Source organism: Phaseolus vulgaris, chromosome 8 (genome assembly GCF_000499845.2).
Source record: "Phaseolus vulgaris cultivar G19833 chromosome 8, P. vulgaris v2.0, whole genome shotgun sequence".
Taxonomy (NCBI): Eukaryota; Viridiplantae; Streptophyta; class Magnoliopsida; order Fabales; family Fabaceae; genus Phaseolus; species Phaseolus vulgaris.
The window spans coordinates 59737158-59749679 of NC_023752.2; the positions used below are offsets into that span (position 1 = coordinate 59737158).

General features: G+C 34.4%; 2 protein-coding genes across 3 annotated transcripts; one reads left to right on the top strand and one right to left on the bottom strand.

Annotated features, from left to right (window-relative positions):
* The first annotated feature begins 359 nt into the window (after nt 1-359).
* Nucleotides 360-5776, top strand: LOC137823983 (probable serine/threonine-protein kinase WNK4). 2 transcript variants are annotated; one of them, XM_068629387.1, is made up of 7 exons: nt 360-1268; nt 1591-1856; nt 2238-2461; nt 2558-2715; nt 2797-3100; nt 3320-3658; nt 4945-5776. In XM_068629387.1, the coding sequence occupies exons 1-7, from the start codon at nt 1218-1220 to the stop codon at nt 5427-5429; spliced, it is 1827 nt and encodes a 608-aa protein (XP_068485488.1). In that variant the 5' UTR covers nt 360-1217; the 3' UTR covers nt 5430-5776. The 2 variants fall into 2 exon arrangements, with proteins under 2 accessions (XP_068485488.1, XP_068485489.1); XM_068629388.1 differs by having other exon boundaries at nt 512-1268; nt 1591-1734.
* Nucleotides 5777-7713: 1937 nt separating this feature from the next.
* Nucleotides 7714-9006, bottom strand: LOC137823984 (transcription repressor OFP2-like). Its single transcript, XM_068629390.1, has one exon. The coding sequence runs from the start codon at nt 8894-8896 to the stop codon at nt 7757-7759; it is 1140 nt and encodes a 379-aa protein (XP_068485491.1). The 5' UTR covers nt 8897-9006; the 3' UTR covers nt 7714-7756.
* Nucleotides 9007-12522: the final 3516 nt, after the last annotated feature.

Consider the following 12522-nt stretch of genomic DNA (forward strand, 5'->3'; position numbering starts at 1 on the left):
AAAAAATACATGTTAATAGTAAAATTTAGAAAATATTTCAAATAGTTCCATACACACATATTTCAAATATATACCTTTTTCAAACTTCTTTACACAGATTTTTAGCAAGAGTAAAATTTAAGATCTTCTGCTTCCTATTTAAATCTTTCGCCAATAATCCATTTTAGGGAGTTGATTGAATGGAATATAAACAACATATTATATTTAAAGAAACATTAAAACATTACAAAAATTTGTATTAAATTAAATTAATATAATTGAACATGAATAAAAGATGTATAATTATACCCTAACATTATATATGAAATACAAATAAATAAAGTCAAAATTAAGAGAAACTTTAGAAGTTGTCTTTCTCCAGTCAGTGACAATGTTGTCACTGCCAAGTAATTCAAATGAGCCTCATTTCATGCTCTGTTTTTTTACTCTCTTCATCACTATCATTAGTATTATAACCCCATTTTTCACCAACCATTATTCATTATAAATTTACTCTACAAACCCTCAAAGCACACCAAATCCTCACCTTCACAACTTCATCCCTTCTTTGTAATTCTTCCCTCTCTGCATCATCCCACTCTGTTTTTCAAGTTCTTGCTCTGTGTTATTGCCCTTCCCCTGTTACCCACCAATGATTACACCAAAGGGGGTCCACAGATTCTTCAAGTTCCGTGTCTTAGTGCTTTCTCTTATCTATGCTAGCCATTCTTTGTGGCTTGTGAATGCCCAAAACTGACCCTGCGCTCAACCCTTATCTGCCACAAGTCCCCTGCACCAAAAGGAGTACTCACACCAACCTGTCACCTTCCTTGTTAAATAGTACCTCCTTATTCTCCCATCCAATCACTCACACCTTGCCCCACTTTCTCACACCTGCAACTTTCGTTTTCAAATAGAACAGAAACTAGAAAAATCAAATGGTTGCTAAGGACTATAACCACTTAACATGTACGGTTCTGAAAATGGGCAAAATCATGCAGAGCATTGACTATTCTACACTTTTCTGGCTATTTTTTGGGGTGTTCTCTCACGTAAATCATGAAGGAAAGCCTCGAATCTAGGATAATACCATCATAAGCCAATTTTGTTCTGCTTTTATATATTTTTTATCCCTTTCTTCTTCTCTGCACAAAGTAAGCTGCAGGGCACAAGATATAGTTTTTCAACAAATATAAGAGGCCGTTGTCAAGTTAGTACATATAGATAAACAATCAAGCATGGCACAACATTGTTATGTGGAAACCGACCCAACTGGTCGCTATGGCAGGGTAAGTTCTAATCCCCTGTTTTATCTTTCTCTGTGTTTCATTCCATTTCTTTAGCCATTTGTTATGTTTGTTTGAATTAGGTTATTACTTTTGCTATGCCTAGGGTTAAAAATATATTCCACGCCTTGCTTTTGTGTATTATAATAAGTATGGGTTTATTAGTTTTGTATGAATCTATTAAACCATGAGTACTATTTAGTTATTATTTGACTTCGGTAGATAATCACGTAATTGTATAAAATTATGCAGAGGAAATACTGTGTCTATAAAGTTATGTGTTATCAGTTATAAATGATTGAGACAAGTTGTTTGTTATTATTAGTTTGGAGATGTTCTTGGAAAAGGGGCAATGAAGACTGTGTACAAAGCAATTGATGAGGTTCTTGGAATTGAGGTAGCATGGAACCAAGTCAGACTCAATGAGGCACTTCGCACCCCGGAAGATTTGCAGAGGCTTTACTCAGAGGTTCATCTCCTCAGTACCCTCAAGCATCAGTCCATCATAAGATTCTACACTTCTTGGATTGATGTTGATAACAGGGCCTTCAACTTTATCACAGAATTGTTCACATCAGGGTCCCTTAGAGAGTAACTAACTTCCTTTCCAACTATAAATTAGCCAATTACTCAGTCCCATTATGGAGTTCATTTCAAAAAGTGGGCAACCTATGACTAACAGTCATCACAAGGATTATGTTTGATATTAAAGAGGCTATTGGAACTTTTAATAATTCATATCTAATGTGAACTTATAATTATAAGTGATAAAAAATGATAATATAATCATGAGGTTAAAATGTATTTTGCAAATCTATGCTTGTATATGGAAAGCATAGAAGAGCATAAAGTTGCAATTTACATTTCATGCACTGATTTATTTTCAGTATTTTTGAATGATTAGTCCTTAACTTCTGGTGGGAGAATTCTGAGTTCATTAAAAAATAATTGATGATTTTCATGGACATGCAGATACAGGAAGAAATATGAGCGTGTCAGCATACAAGGTATAAAGAATTGGGCTCGGCAAATCTTACAAGGTCTTGTTTATCTACATGGCCATGATCCACCAGTGATCCACAGGGACCTTAAATGTGATAACATATTTGTCAATGGTCATCTTGGACAAGTAAAAATTGGTGACCTGGGACTTGCTGCAATTCTTCGTGGATCCCAATCAGCACACAGTGTCATAGGTACTCCCTTTGGCTCCAATGACTGTTTCACATAGCCGGTACTAAGAAACACTATTATTTGTCTTTGTCAACTAAAATTTTCCCCTTTTATGCTAGGTACCCCTGAGTTCATGGCACCAGAATTGTACGAGGAAGAATACAATGAACTTGCTGATGTGTACTCATTTGGCATGTGTGTGTTGGAAATGCTTACATCTGAATATCCATATAGTGAATGTTCTAATCCAGCACAAATCTACAAGAAAGTGACATCGGTAATTTCAGATTCTGGTGTAAGTTTCTGGAGATATGTATAAGCTAGGTGTTTTATTTAAAAAGAATATTTCATATTTCAGGGAAAACTACCAATGGCGTTTTTCCGCATTGAAGACATGGAAGCACAAAGGTTTATTGGAAAATGCTTGCTACCTGCAGAAAAGAGGCCTTCGGCAAAAGATTTGTTGCTTGACCCGTTTCTTGCATCTGATGATCCATCATCAGCAACGAAATATGCAATTCAGAAGCCATTTTTAAATGCCACTGAGATGGAGAAGCTACAATTAAACGATGATCTTCCGAGGACTGGAATGAAAGTGATAGGAAAACTGAATCCTGAAGATGATACTATCTTTCTCAAAGTACAAATTTCTGATAAGAATGGTTCGTGATCGTTTTATCAACACAATATCTAGTTTGTTGATTTTAAGGAAAGCTCTCTTAATGTTGTTTAAGACTCTAAAGTACATGCTTCTTGCCATTTGACCGCTAAACAATTGCATATGTTTTGTTAATAAACTTCAGTCTTTTATTGGCTAAACTTTATAAGTAAACATCATCATATTGAAGTAACAAAATTTTGTTTGCTGCCTGTTTCTGCAGGTTCTGCTAGGAATGTATTTTTTCCCTTTGACATTTTCAATGACACTCCTATTGATGTTGCAACTGAGATGGTGAAAGAGTTGGAGATTGCTGATTGGGAACCTTTTGAGATTGCAAATATGATTGATAGAGAGATATCTGCTCTGCTACCCCAGAGGAGGCAAAGTAGCTGTTTAGATGCCTTCCACACATTCAGTTACATAGATGATGATTGTGATGACAATGATGCACCTCATCATCATTTCCGCTCGTTCTCTTCAAGTTCATCATTCCAAGAATCAATGCCAGATTTTGTCAGTAAAGCTGAGGAAATGTCAAGTGGATATTATTGGCTCCATGGTATGTTTGCTTGGTCCTTTTCCTTGCTGATATTGTGAATGTCTTATTTAATAGCTCCATATATTGAATTGTAGACCACCTTCAAACTATGAAGAAATGTTAGATAGTTTAAATCACCATTGTCTAAGACTACTACGGTTGAAACTAATCTTCACATAACAATATTATTAAATTTTTCTTATAAATTTAAAAATTTCAACTACATGTATCAGAAATTGATAAGACTATGAATATGGGATGGTCTTGGACTATTAAAAAGCCTCTTTAGCAATTCACTATTAGTATACTTAATAAATCTTCTTCACAAGCACTTTTGAATGAGTACAAAAAAAAAATGAAATAAGCTTAGAGCTAAAATTTGCTTACATGGAAACATTTTCTTGGAGTTATTTTCTATGAAGTTCTATCATATTCAATTTTTTATTTTTGTGTAAACTATTTACTTAATTAAAAAAATAAGTTTGATTAATTTTCCTTTATAAAACTACTTACGAAAAAGTTTCCTCCAAACACTCCCTAAATTGGATATAGGGTCTCTTTGGAGTGCTAGGATTAAAATGGAATAACAAATTTCTTTAGGACATAACTAGTTAACTGGTGCATGTAGATTTAATTGTGGGCAAGGAGTTGTTATGAAATCCTACAAATGATATTTTAGAAAGGGTATGCTGGTATAGAAAGCCAGATAACTTGTCTTTCACCTACTCCCCTCTTGTTTCAGTTTTAATATTTGTGAAAAATTTGAACGGAACTCTAAATGAAAATCTAATATTTTAGTTTACTTCTATGAAAACTAAATAATTCTCTAAAATTGGTGTTGTACCTAAATACAATGTACATAAATACGTGTCAGAGAGCCCCCAATTTATTATTTTTTCCAGAAATTTGTCTCATATATTTATGATACAACTCTGATACTTAGATAGGGACTAAACTCGTGTATGACTTTATCTACTCCTCTGGTTTTTTAAAGCTGATTTTTTGTTTTGTTTTAGTCAACTAAAGCTATATTATATAGTAGGCTTCTTTTGGATAGAATTATTGATGCTTTTTGGAAAAATATGTAATCTATTGACTTGTTCACAGGGGAAGTAATATATTTAGACAGGCCTAGGAAATGTATGTAGCTATAAATTTATATAGTATACGTTCAATCATATATTTATGTAATTTAAAAAAAAAAAATTACATTAACGTATCCTTGTTGGAACAAGTACATGGCTTCATAGGATTTTACTTCAATCATAATGGTTTAACTATAGTAACATGAGAAACTATTGTTGCAGATGATTCGCATGACGATACTAGTTCACGATGCTCTTCACAGGGGACATATTCCAACTTGAATTACTCTTCTGTGGATGATCATCAAGATCAGTACAATCTGCCTTCTTTGAGAAAAGATAAACTTCCCATCATAAAGAGTCACAGCAAGGGCAAAAAGGTTTCCCCTGGCGAAGACTTGAGCAATTTCAACCAATATAAACTCATGGCAGGATCACAGGTTCCTTTTACCAGTAGAAGTAAGATGATGATGAATAATCACAGATTAACAAGGAACAGGTCATTGATTGATATAAGGAGCCAACTGTTACACCGATCACTGGTTGAGGAGGTCAACAAAAGAAGGTTGTTCAATACAGTTGGTGCTGTGGAAAATATTGGATTTCAGGCACCTTGTGATGTTACCACAAAAAGGTCACATCATGTATCTGCTGCTCCAAATGAGAACTCTCCAAGGAGGGGCAAGGGGGAAAAAAGTAAGAGATGAAAACATTTAGATGTGTCTCTTGAACAATGAAAAATAAATAAATGTAATGCATAGCCTTTTGTGTTATATAAGGTTGAGAAATTATCTGGTTGATTAAATATTGGGTTCATTTATCAGACTTCCAACGCAGGAAATGTCAATATTAAAGTTTGGCCACCAGAATAGGTAAAAATAATTGCAGTGTTTGGGGATTTAGGTTCAGATGAATGTGATTAAGTGTATAGATGTACCTGGAGCGTGCTAAGCAAAAATAGATGAAAAGTCTTCTTAGGATGCTGGTCCAACGTGTTGTACTATTTCTGTTCTGTAGATGAAAACTAAGTGGTGCAGTCAGTGTTTTTCTTTTACCTTGCTTTCTCATTTTTTGACCATTCATTTGCATGCTGTCAAATATATGTGAGTACTTTGTTCTCAGTTATAAAGATTAAGGGGCCATGTTGCTAAAAAAATTTTAACTCAGGTCATGTGTAGTTTATTTGTTGGCATTCTTCCATAGCAATCAATTTTTATGTTTTATGCCACATTTGATACTCAAATTTGTCCAATTAATCATACATAAATACTAATTAAAGGAGAGAGTTTCAAATAAAAGTACTCAATTTAGAATTTTCTTATGAAAAATGGAAATAAAATTGACAATTTCTAAGTCACAGGAGGATGTTTTCAGATAATTTTAGTGAATGCTAGCAAGATATTTCTCTAGGACTTTCTTTGGTTTTGAAGAAGAAATGAAAAAAGATAAAATTAGAGAATAAATTAAGAAAAGAGAATCAAGTAAGAAACAAAATTGGAAAAACATTTTAAAAATGAGATAACTTGATTGATTTCAAACTAATTTCACAGTAGACGTTATAACACTTGGATCGAGAAACTAAACATTATGAATCATGAATTTTGGATCCAAAGTGTGGCATCATTCCTTTGAACATTTTTATCTGTGTACTAATTAAGAATTCAGTTCTGGTAAAATGAGGTTCATAAAAAGGAAACAAGGTTGATAATGATGGACCCCATTTTTGACAGGTGTGTAGGTGTATCACCATTGCCTGTCTCATTTGTTGTTAGATGCAGCATGGCGTTATTTTCAAAGCTATGATTGTAGATATATGCAAATTTGAACCTAACTTTAGTGCTAATTATATGTCCCTTGATCCTGAAGCTTTATACTGGTAGATTGCTGTTGAATAATGATGTTTTAGAAGAGGGTGCATTGTTGCCAGTAGTTTAGAGGTGTATTAACTTCTCCAATTAAACCCCACCTACTTTGACATGAGTATTTCTTCACCTTTATTGTTAACTTCATGTTCCACATATTTTGCATACCCTTCTAGCCATTATATTTGACCCTGGTGCAAGGGAAGGCTAAAGACAATAATTATGTATCTTCTTACAAGATCTTTCTATTCAAGGTGCAGAATTGCCAACAGCATTGCAATGTGATCTAGTGCATTTCATATATCCAATTCCAATGTTCTGATTGACAAGGTTGACCATTCTGATTCATGACATATTATCAACCATGACTGTATGATCGCTTCTATCTGTTACAACTCCCAACTTTCAACACCATTGTGAAAAGGAAACGAGAATCTGCTTCACAGATTCTGTGTCACAAATTTCCTATACAATGAATGACTCTTCTAGAAAGAATTTGAATTTACTACGTATTTCTTAGAGCGCTATGATTATATATTTTTATCTGAAGAAACACTTGGTCCATTTTGTTTTTTCATGTGTAACTTCTCTATGCTGCAAAACTGACTTTGCCACAACTGCACTGATTTGTTGTCAAAACAACACAACTAGAGATATATAGAGCTATTTATAGCATTTTGTTGTTCTGTTTGTGCAGTCTGGTACGCTAGGTTGCAGAAAATAACTAGAGATCTGGACTGCACCAGCTGTTTTTGCATTTCAGATATTCTATTACTCAATCAAGATATATTTAAATGCTTAGAGATTCAAAGAGGGGCATTTACTTGATATTTGATAACATGCAAGATCAGAAACAACTCAAATAGTGACTACATTGATAAGGAAGTGGCGATTTCCGCAAGTGTTTTTAGCCATTAGTTTGCACTCATCAGCAGCTAGATATATATTTATCACATTGCATGGAAATTTTTTTAAAAAAAAACATGCAAGAAAAGTAATTGATTCTTAAGATAAATTCAATGTTTCCTGGCTATTCCAGGTTGTCAAAACTTGAGGACATTTTTTGTTTGAGGATACCAAATTTGGCATCCTAATAGTTCAGAACAGAAGTTGATCAAAAGAGTGGTGATAGTTACAAGACTATAAACATGCATTGGATAGCAATAAGATCTTTACATTCTAAGTTGAGCCAAGTCAAACCAAATTTGCTCAAATGCTTTAACAATGAGATCATGGTATTCACTTGAATTGAGGGAAAGGTAGCAGGCAAGTAGGTCCTCCAAATCTTTCGATGCTCGGATGTTGTTCTCCACAATCATCTCCACCATTGACTCCCTGAAGTCACTCTGTGGATCAAATGAGGACTTCACAACAGCAAAGCCATCGGGAAAGCTTGTACCCCTTGAAGCTCTGCTTGCAGTGGATGACACACTCCTTCTTGCACAGGCTTGAATTTTTCTGCTAGCAAGTTTTGGAGAATTGATTCTAAGCCTTATGCCAGAAGAATTAGTGAAGGGCTTTCTATGACTGCTTTTTCTCCTCCTTTGAGTTCTATTGCCTTCCTCTTGGTTAATTTCAATTGAGAAAGACTGATCATCCTGCAGCTCATCCCATTCAGTTGAACTTCTCAACTCATTGGCTTCAATGACCTTGTCATCAAACTTCACTGGCTTCGTCAATATTGGAGCAAGACCTAGCTGTGAAATTGCATCAAACCCATCTTGGTTTTCAGAGTTCCCAAGGAAGGACTCGTTGTTCATGTCAATGATGATGTCATTAGTGGAAGAGCTAACTCTGCAGCTGCCATTAGAGGCCATTCCATTAAGTAAATCAGGAACAGGAAAACTGTCACATTCAGACTCAGAATAGGCATATTCATGGAGATCAGATTCAGAAGAGCTTTCAACTGTAGACACATCATAATCTGGTGACTGAACTTGGTATGGTTTGATCCAATGATTAGTGGAGTCGTAGTTGGAAGTTGGTATGAAAGACGAAGAAACAACAGTGGGAGAAGGCTTGTAAATGGTTTTTCTCCTTGTCCTTCTCTTGGCTGACCTTCTAGGTGAATCAGTGAATGGCATGTCCAAGTCTCTGGTGTGAATGGGAGTGTTGTATAGCTTACCAGCTCTGATTGGCTCAGAGGAGAAATAGTGTGAATATCTTGGCAGCGACCTTTGAGATGTTGGTGAAGATACTTTACTCTTCATAACATGAGAACCATTTCTCTTTCTTGATCTGCTCATATCTTTGAGCTTGTAAAACCAAGCATTTGGCATCATATCTGACAACTTAAACCTGTTGTTCCCCATCAGAGATATGACACAAACACACACTAGCTCTCAAGTTTCTCTTATTTGATGCCTCAGATGTGTTTCCAATTGATACAAGATGAAATGGAAGATGAATAAAGGAAGAAAGGTTGGTTTATAACAGGAGAAAAAGAAGAAAGTTGCAATTGGTGGTCCAAAAGTGCCCAGCATGAAAGCAAGGGGACCAGGTTTGTCCACCAAATTACTTTCTCTCATCATTGCTTACCAGCAAACATGCACAAAGCTCGTACTGTTTCTATTACTACAACATTATTGGTTTTATATATTCACGCTCGTCTAAGCTATCAATTCTATTATAACAACTGCAATATTAGTTGTATAAGAAACATTCCGTAAAGCACACTATTCATCATTATGAAAAAGAGATGCACAGAATGTACTAATTTCTACTAAGCTGGAAATGGTTAGATTATAAGTAATTGATACCAAGCAAAGAAACATAGTACTTAATTACAAGATACGTGGTATGTTAAAAAGTTGCATGGTAAAAGTGTGTATGTATGATTCATTATGTGACTAATATTGTTGGACGTGGGAGGTTGAAGTCTCTACACACTTTGCATCAGTGATTACTATGCAACAACATTGCTTTCTTGTTTGCTTACGCATATTTATTTGTTTCCTTTGTGTTTGTGAGTGAGTGAGTAGCAATATTAAGTTTTTTGGTGGGAGTTGAAGGATTGAATCTCATGATCTGCTTCTCCACGCTCTGTCTGGGGTGTATATATGTTTGACCTTCAACAGCTAATCATGACAAGACAACCATTTGTGTTATTGGTGCTCTCCTCACTCATTTATCCCTCAATTCTTGGCTTTATCAATGATGGCATTCTGTGCCTTTTTATCCACAACCCCCATCTCTCAAATTCTTTCATTCTTCTGGTTTTTGTAATGAAAGTAGCTGCATCATTTCATGTCTATGTTCATCTCTTACAGACCCAATATGTGCATGTAGTTTAGGAAGGTGGGATATTTAATTAGATTATAGTAACACTCTAAAAATTAATTACTATTTGATTCTATAATATAAAAGAAACTAAATTTTCAGTTCGTAATTTTCCTGTCATACAATAAATTTCAGTCAATGGTCTAAAATATAACTCATCTGCTTTGAAAAACATTTCCTTCTTTTATTTTGCTTCAAAAATAGTTATCTTTTCTTTATTTTCTATTTTAAAATGTGTACTTTAAATGGTAAAAACCAACTATTTACTTTTGAATACTTTCATGCAAACCTTTAAAGTAAAGAAATCAAATCAAACATGGCATTTTTATAATTAAGTGTGAAAATGAAAAAAGCTTATTGAATATTTTCTAGGCCATATTATCTAGAGGTGGCAACAGGGTATGGTGCATCCCGACTTGTACCATTTTAAATTTTAAATAATGTAAGTTCAAAAGATGGCTTGTGGGACAGCATAAAAAATTAAAAATTTAATTAAAAAAATTGTAATATATATATATATATATATATATAAAAGTTGAAAGAGATAATTTTGTATTTTTTATTAGTGTCCTTCTTCTTGCACCCATCAAATTTTTTCTGCAACTCATTAATTTTAAAATTTAATTTTTATAACATAAAAGTCAATTCCATAAATGAAAATGTAGAAGATAATTTTTTTCCCCAAAATAACATTTCCAGAACAGTTATTTTACCTTCCATAATCTAAAACAATTATTTTAGGTTTTGGAATTTTATTTCTGAAATTGATGGGGTGCAGGAAGAAATTTAAGGGAGTGCAGGAAGAAACACCCTTTATATTATTAAACAAGAGTCCGAATAAGGCAGATTCTCCCTGCACCATATCATTTTGGACTGCACCTAATGTACACAAAAAAAAGACTAAAATATTCTTAATGAAATGAAAATTAGAGTTTAGATAATATATGCACCCAACCCACACCCAACTCACCCAGTAGCCTCGCACCCTTCATTTTTATTCTTGTCGTCACTGTGACTGCCGGAACTCGAAGCAACATTGAGACACTGTGACGACAGCAAATGAAGCCACCGGAGAAGGAGATGAAATCATCGGAAAAGGATTGAAGCCACCAGCGAAGCCGCCAGAGAAGGAGACAAATCGCAAAAGGTAAGTTTTGAGGTTGCCAGTGAGTTCCGCACTTTTATCTTGAAAGTGTAAAAAGAGAAGAATGTCCGGTGACTTCAATTGATGTCGTCGCGGTGCCTCTGCTCTTTTCGAGTTCCATTGCTGCAAACAGTCACGACAAGAATAAGAATGGAGGTGCTTGGGTTGCTCTGTGTTTAAGTTTTTCCAAGCTTCTGTGCGCTGCCTCACATTGACCACCGAAAAATTAAGGGTGCAAGGCTGCTGGGTGGGTTGGATGTGGGTTGAGTGCACATTTTACCTAAACCCTTATTTTCATTTCATTAAGGATATTTTGATCTTTTTCAGTGTGTATATTGGGTGTTGTCCAAAATGATATGGTGCAGGGAGAATCTACCTCAGAATAATTGTGTACATAATATTCTTTTGTCCAAAGAAATTATTCATTGGAGTAGTTAATTACTATCACTAATCCTTGTTGGGCTAAGAAGCCTACCCGGAGCTTGCAATGCTATTCAGCCTATTTCTTCCTACACGTCCATAAATTCTTGTCGTATTCAGGCTATTTCTTCCTACACGTCCATAAATTCTTGTCGCATCTCTATACTTTTTAAAATAAAAAATATTTTTTATTCTATTAATATTTTTCATCGTAAAAACTCCACTATAGGATCTGGAAGGTATTTCCAGATTCTATAATCCAAATTGAGTTTCTTTAAAAAAAAAATACGATTATAGAATCCGAAGTATATTTCTATATTACAAAATCCAGAAAGTATTTTTGAATCCAGATTTTGTAATTCGGAATAACTTTTTTAAAGAAAAAAACATATCTCAGATGGTATAATTCAGTATATAATCTAGGAGATGTAAATAGGAAAAAAACAACATTTTCAGATAGTAGAATCCAGAATGTATTTTTAAGGACAAAATGGTCTTTTACTTGACCTATGGGGTCGCAATAGCAGAATCCTTTAACAGTTTATTTCAAGCCCAATAAGATTGTAAATGGGGCTGGTTCTTCCTGCACTTCCATACCTTCTTCTCTCACCTTCATAGATTTTCGTATTTCTAAAAATGCTCCTCTGTAATATTTTGGATTACATAATTCAAAAGTCATTTTTTAAATTAGTAATTAGCTTCCGGACAAAGTAATCCGGAAGTCTTTTTTCAAATGTGTTTCCGGATTACATAATCCAGAAGTTATTCTATGGGAGTGACACAAGAAAAATAAAAATGTATTTTCATGTTGTGTATGGAGATGCCTGGAGAAGATATGGAGGTGCAGGAAGAAACAGTCTGTAAATGGTTCCAATTTGATAATTTCGTGTTTTCAGCATAGTTAACCTTTTACTAATTTCCAAAAGTCCTAAGAAGTAGCGTTTGTTACATATAATAATTTCCCTATTCTATATTTTTTGTTCAGCGATCAACAAAATGGCTGGGAAATAAAATAAGAGACAACACTGGCGACAAGCCGAAATTCCCTTTACCACCAACTCCACTAACTCTAATAATCTATCACCTAATCTCCTT

Bases quoted from the DNA above. Each gene is read 5' to 3' on its own strand.
- LOC137823984 (XM_068629390.1), bottom strand. From the start codon at position 8,896: ATGGGGAACAACAGGTTTAAGTTGTCAGATATGATGCCAAATGCTTGG.
- LOC137823983 (XM_068629387.1), top strand. From the start codon at position 1,218: ATGGCACAACATTGTTATGTGGAAACCGACCCAACTGGTCGCTATGGC. The intron at 2,716-2,796 runs GTAATTTCAGAT...TTCATATTTCAG, and splicing joins TCTACAAGAAAGTGACATCG to GGAAAACTACCAATGGCGTT. The intron at 3,659-4,944 runs GTATGTTTGCTT...CTATTGTTGCAG, and splicing joins TGGATATTATTGGCTCCATG to ATGATTCGCATGACGATACT.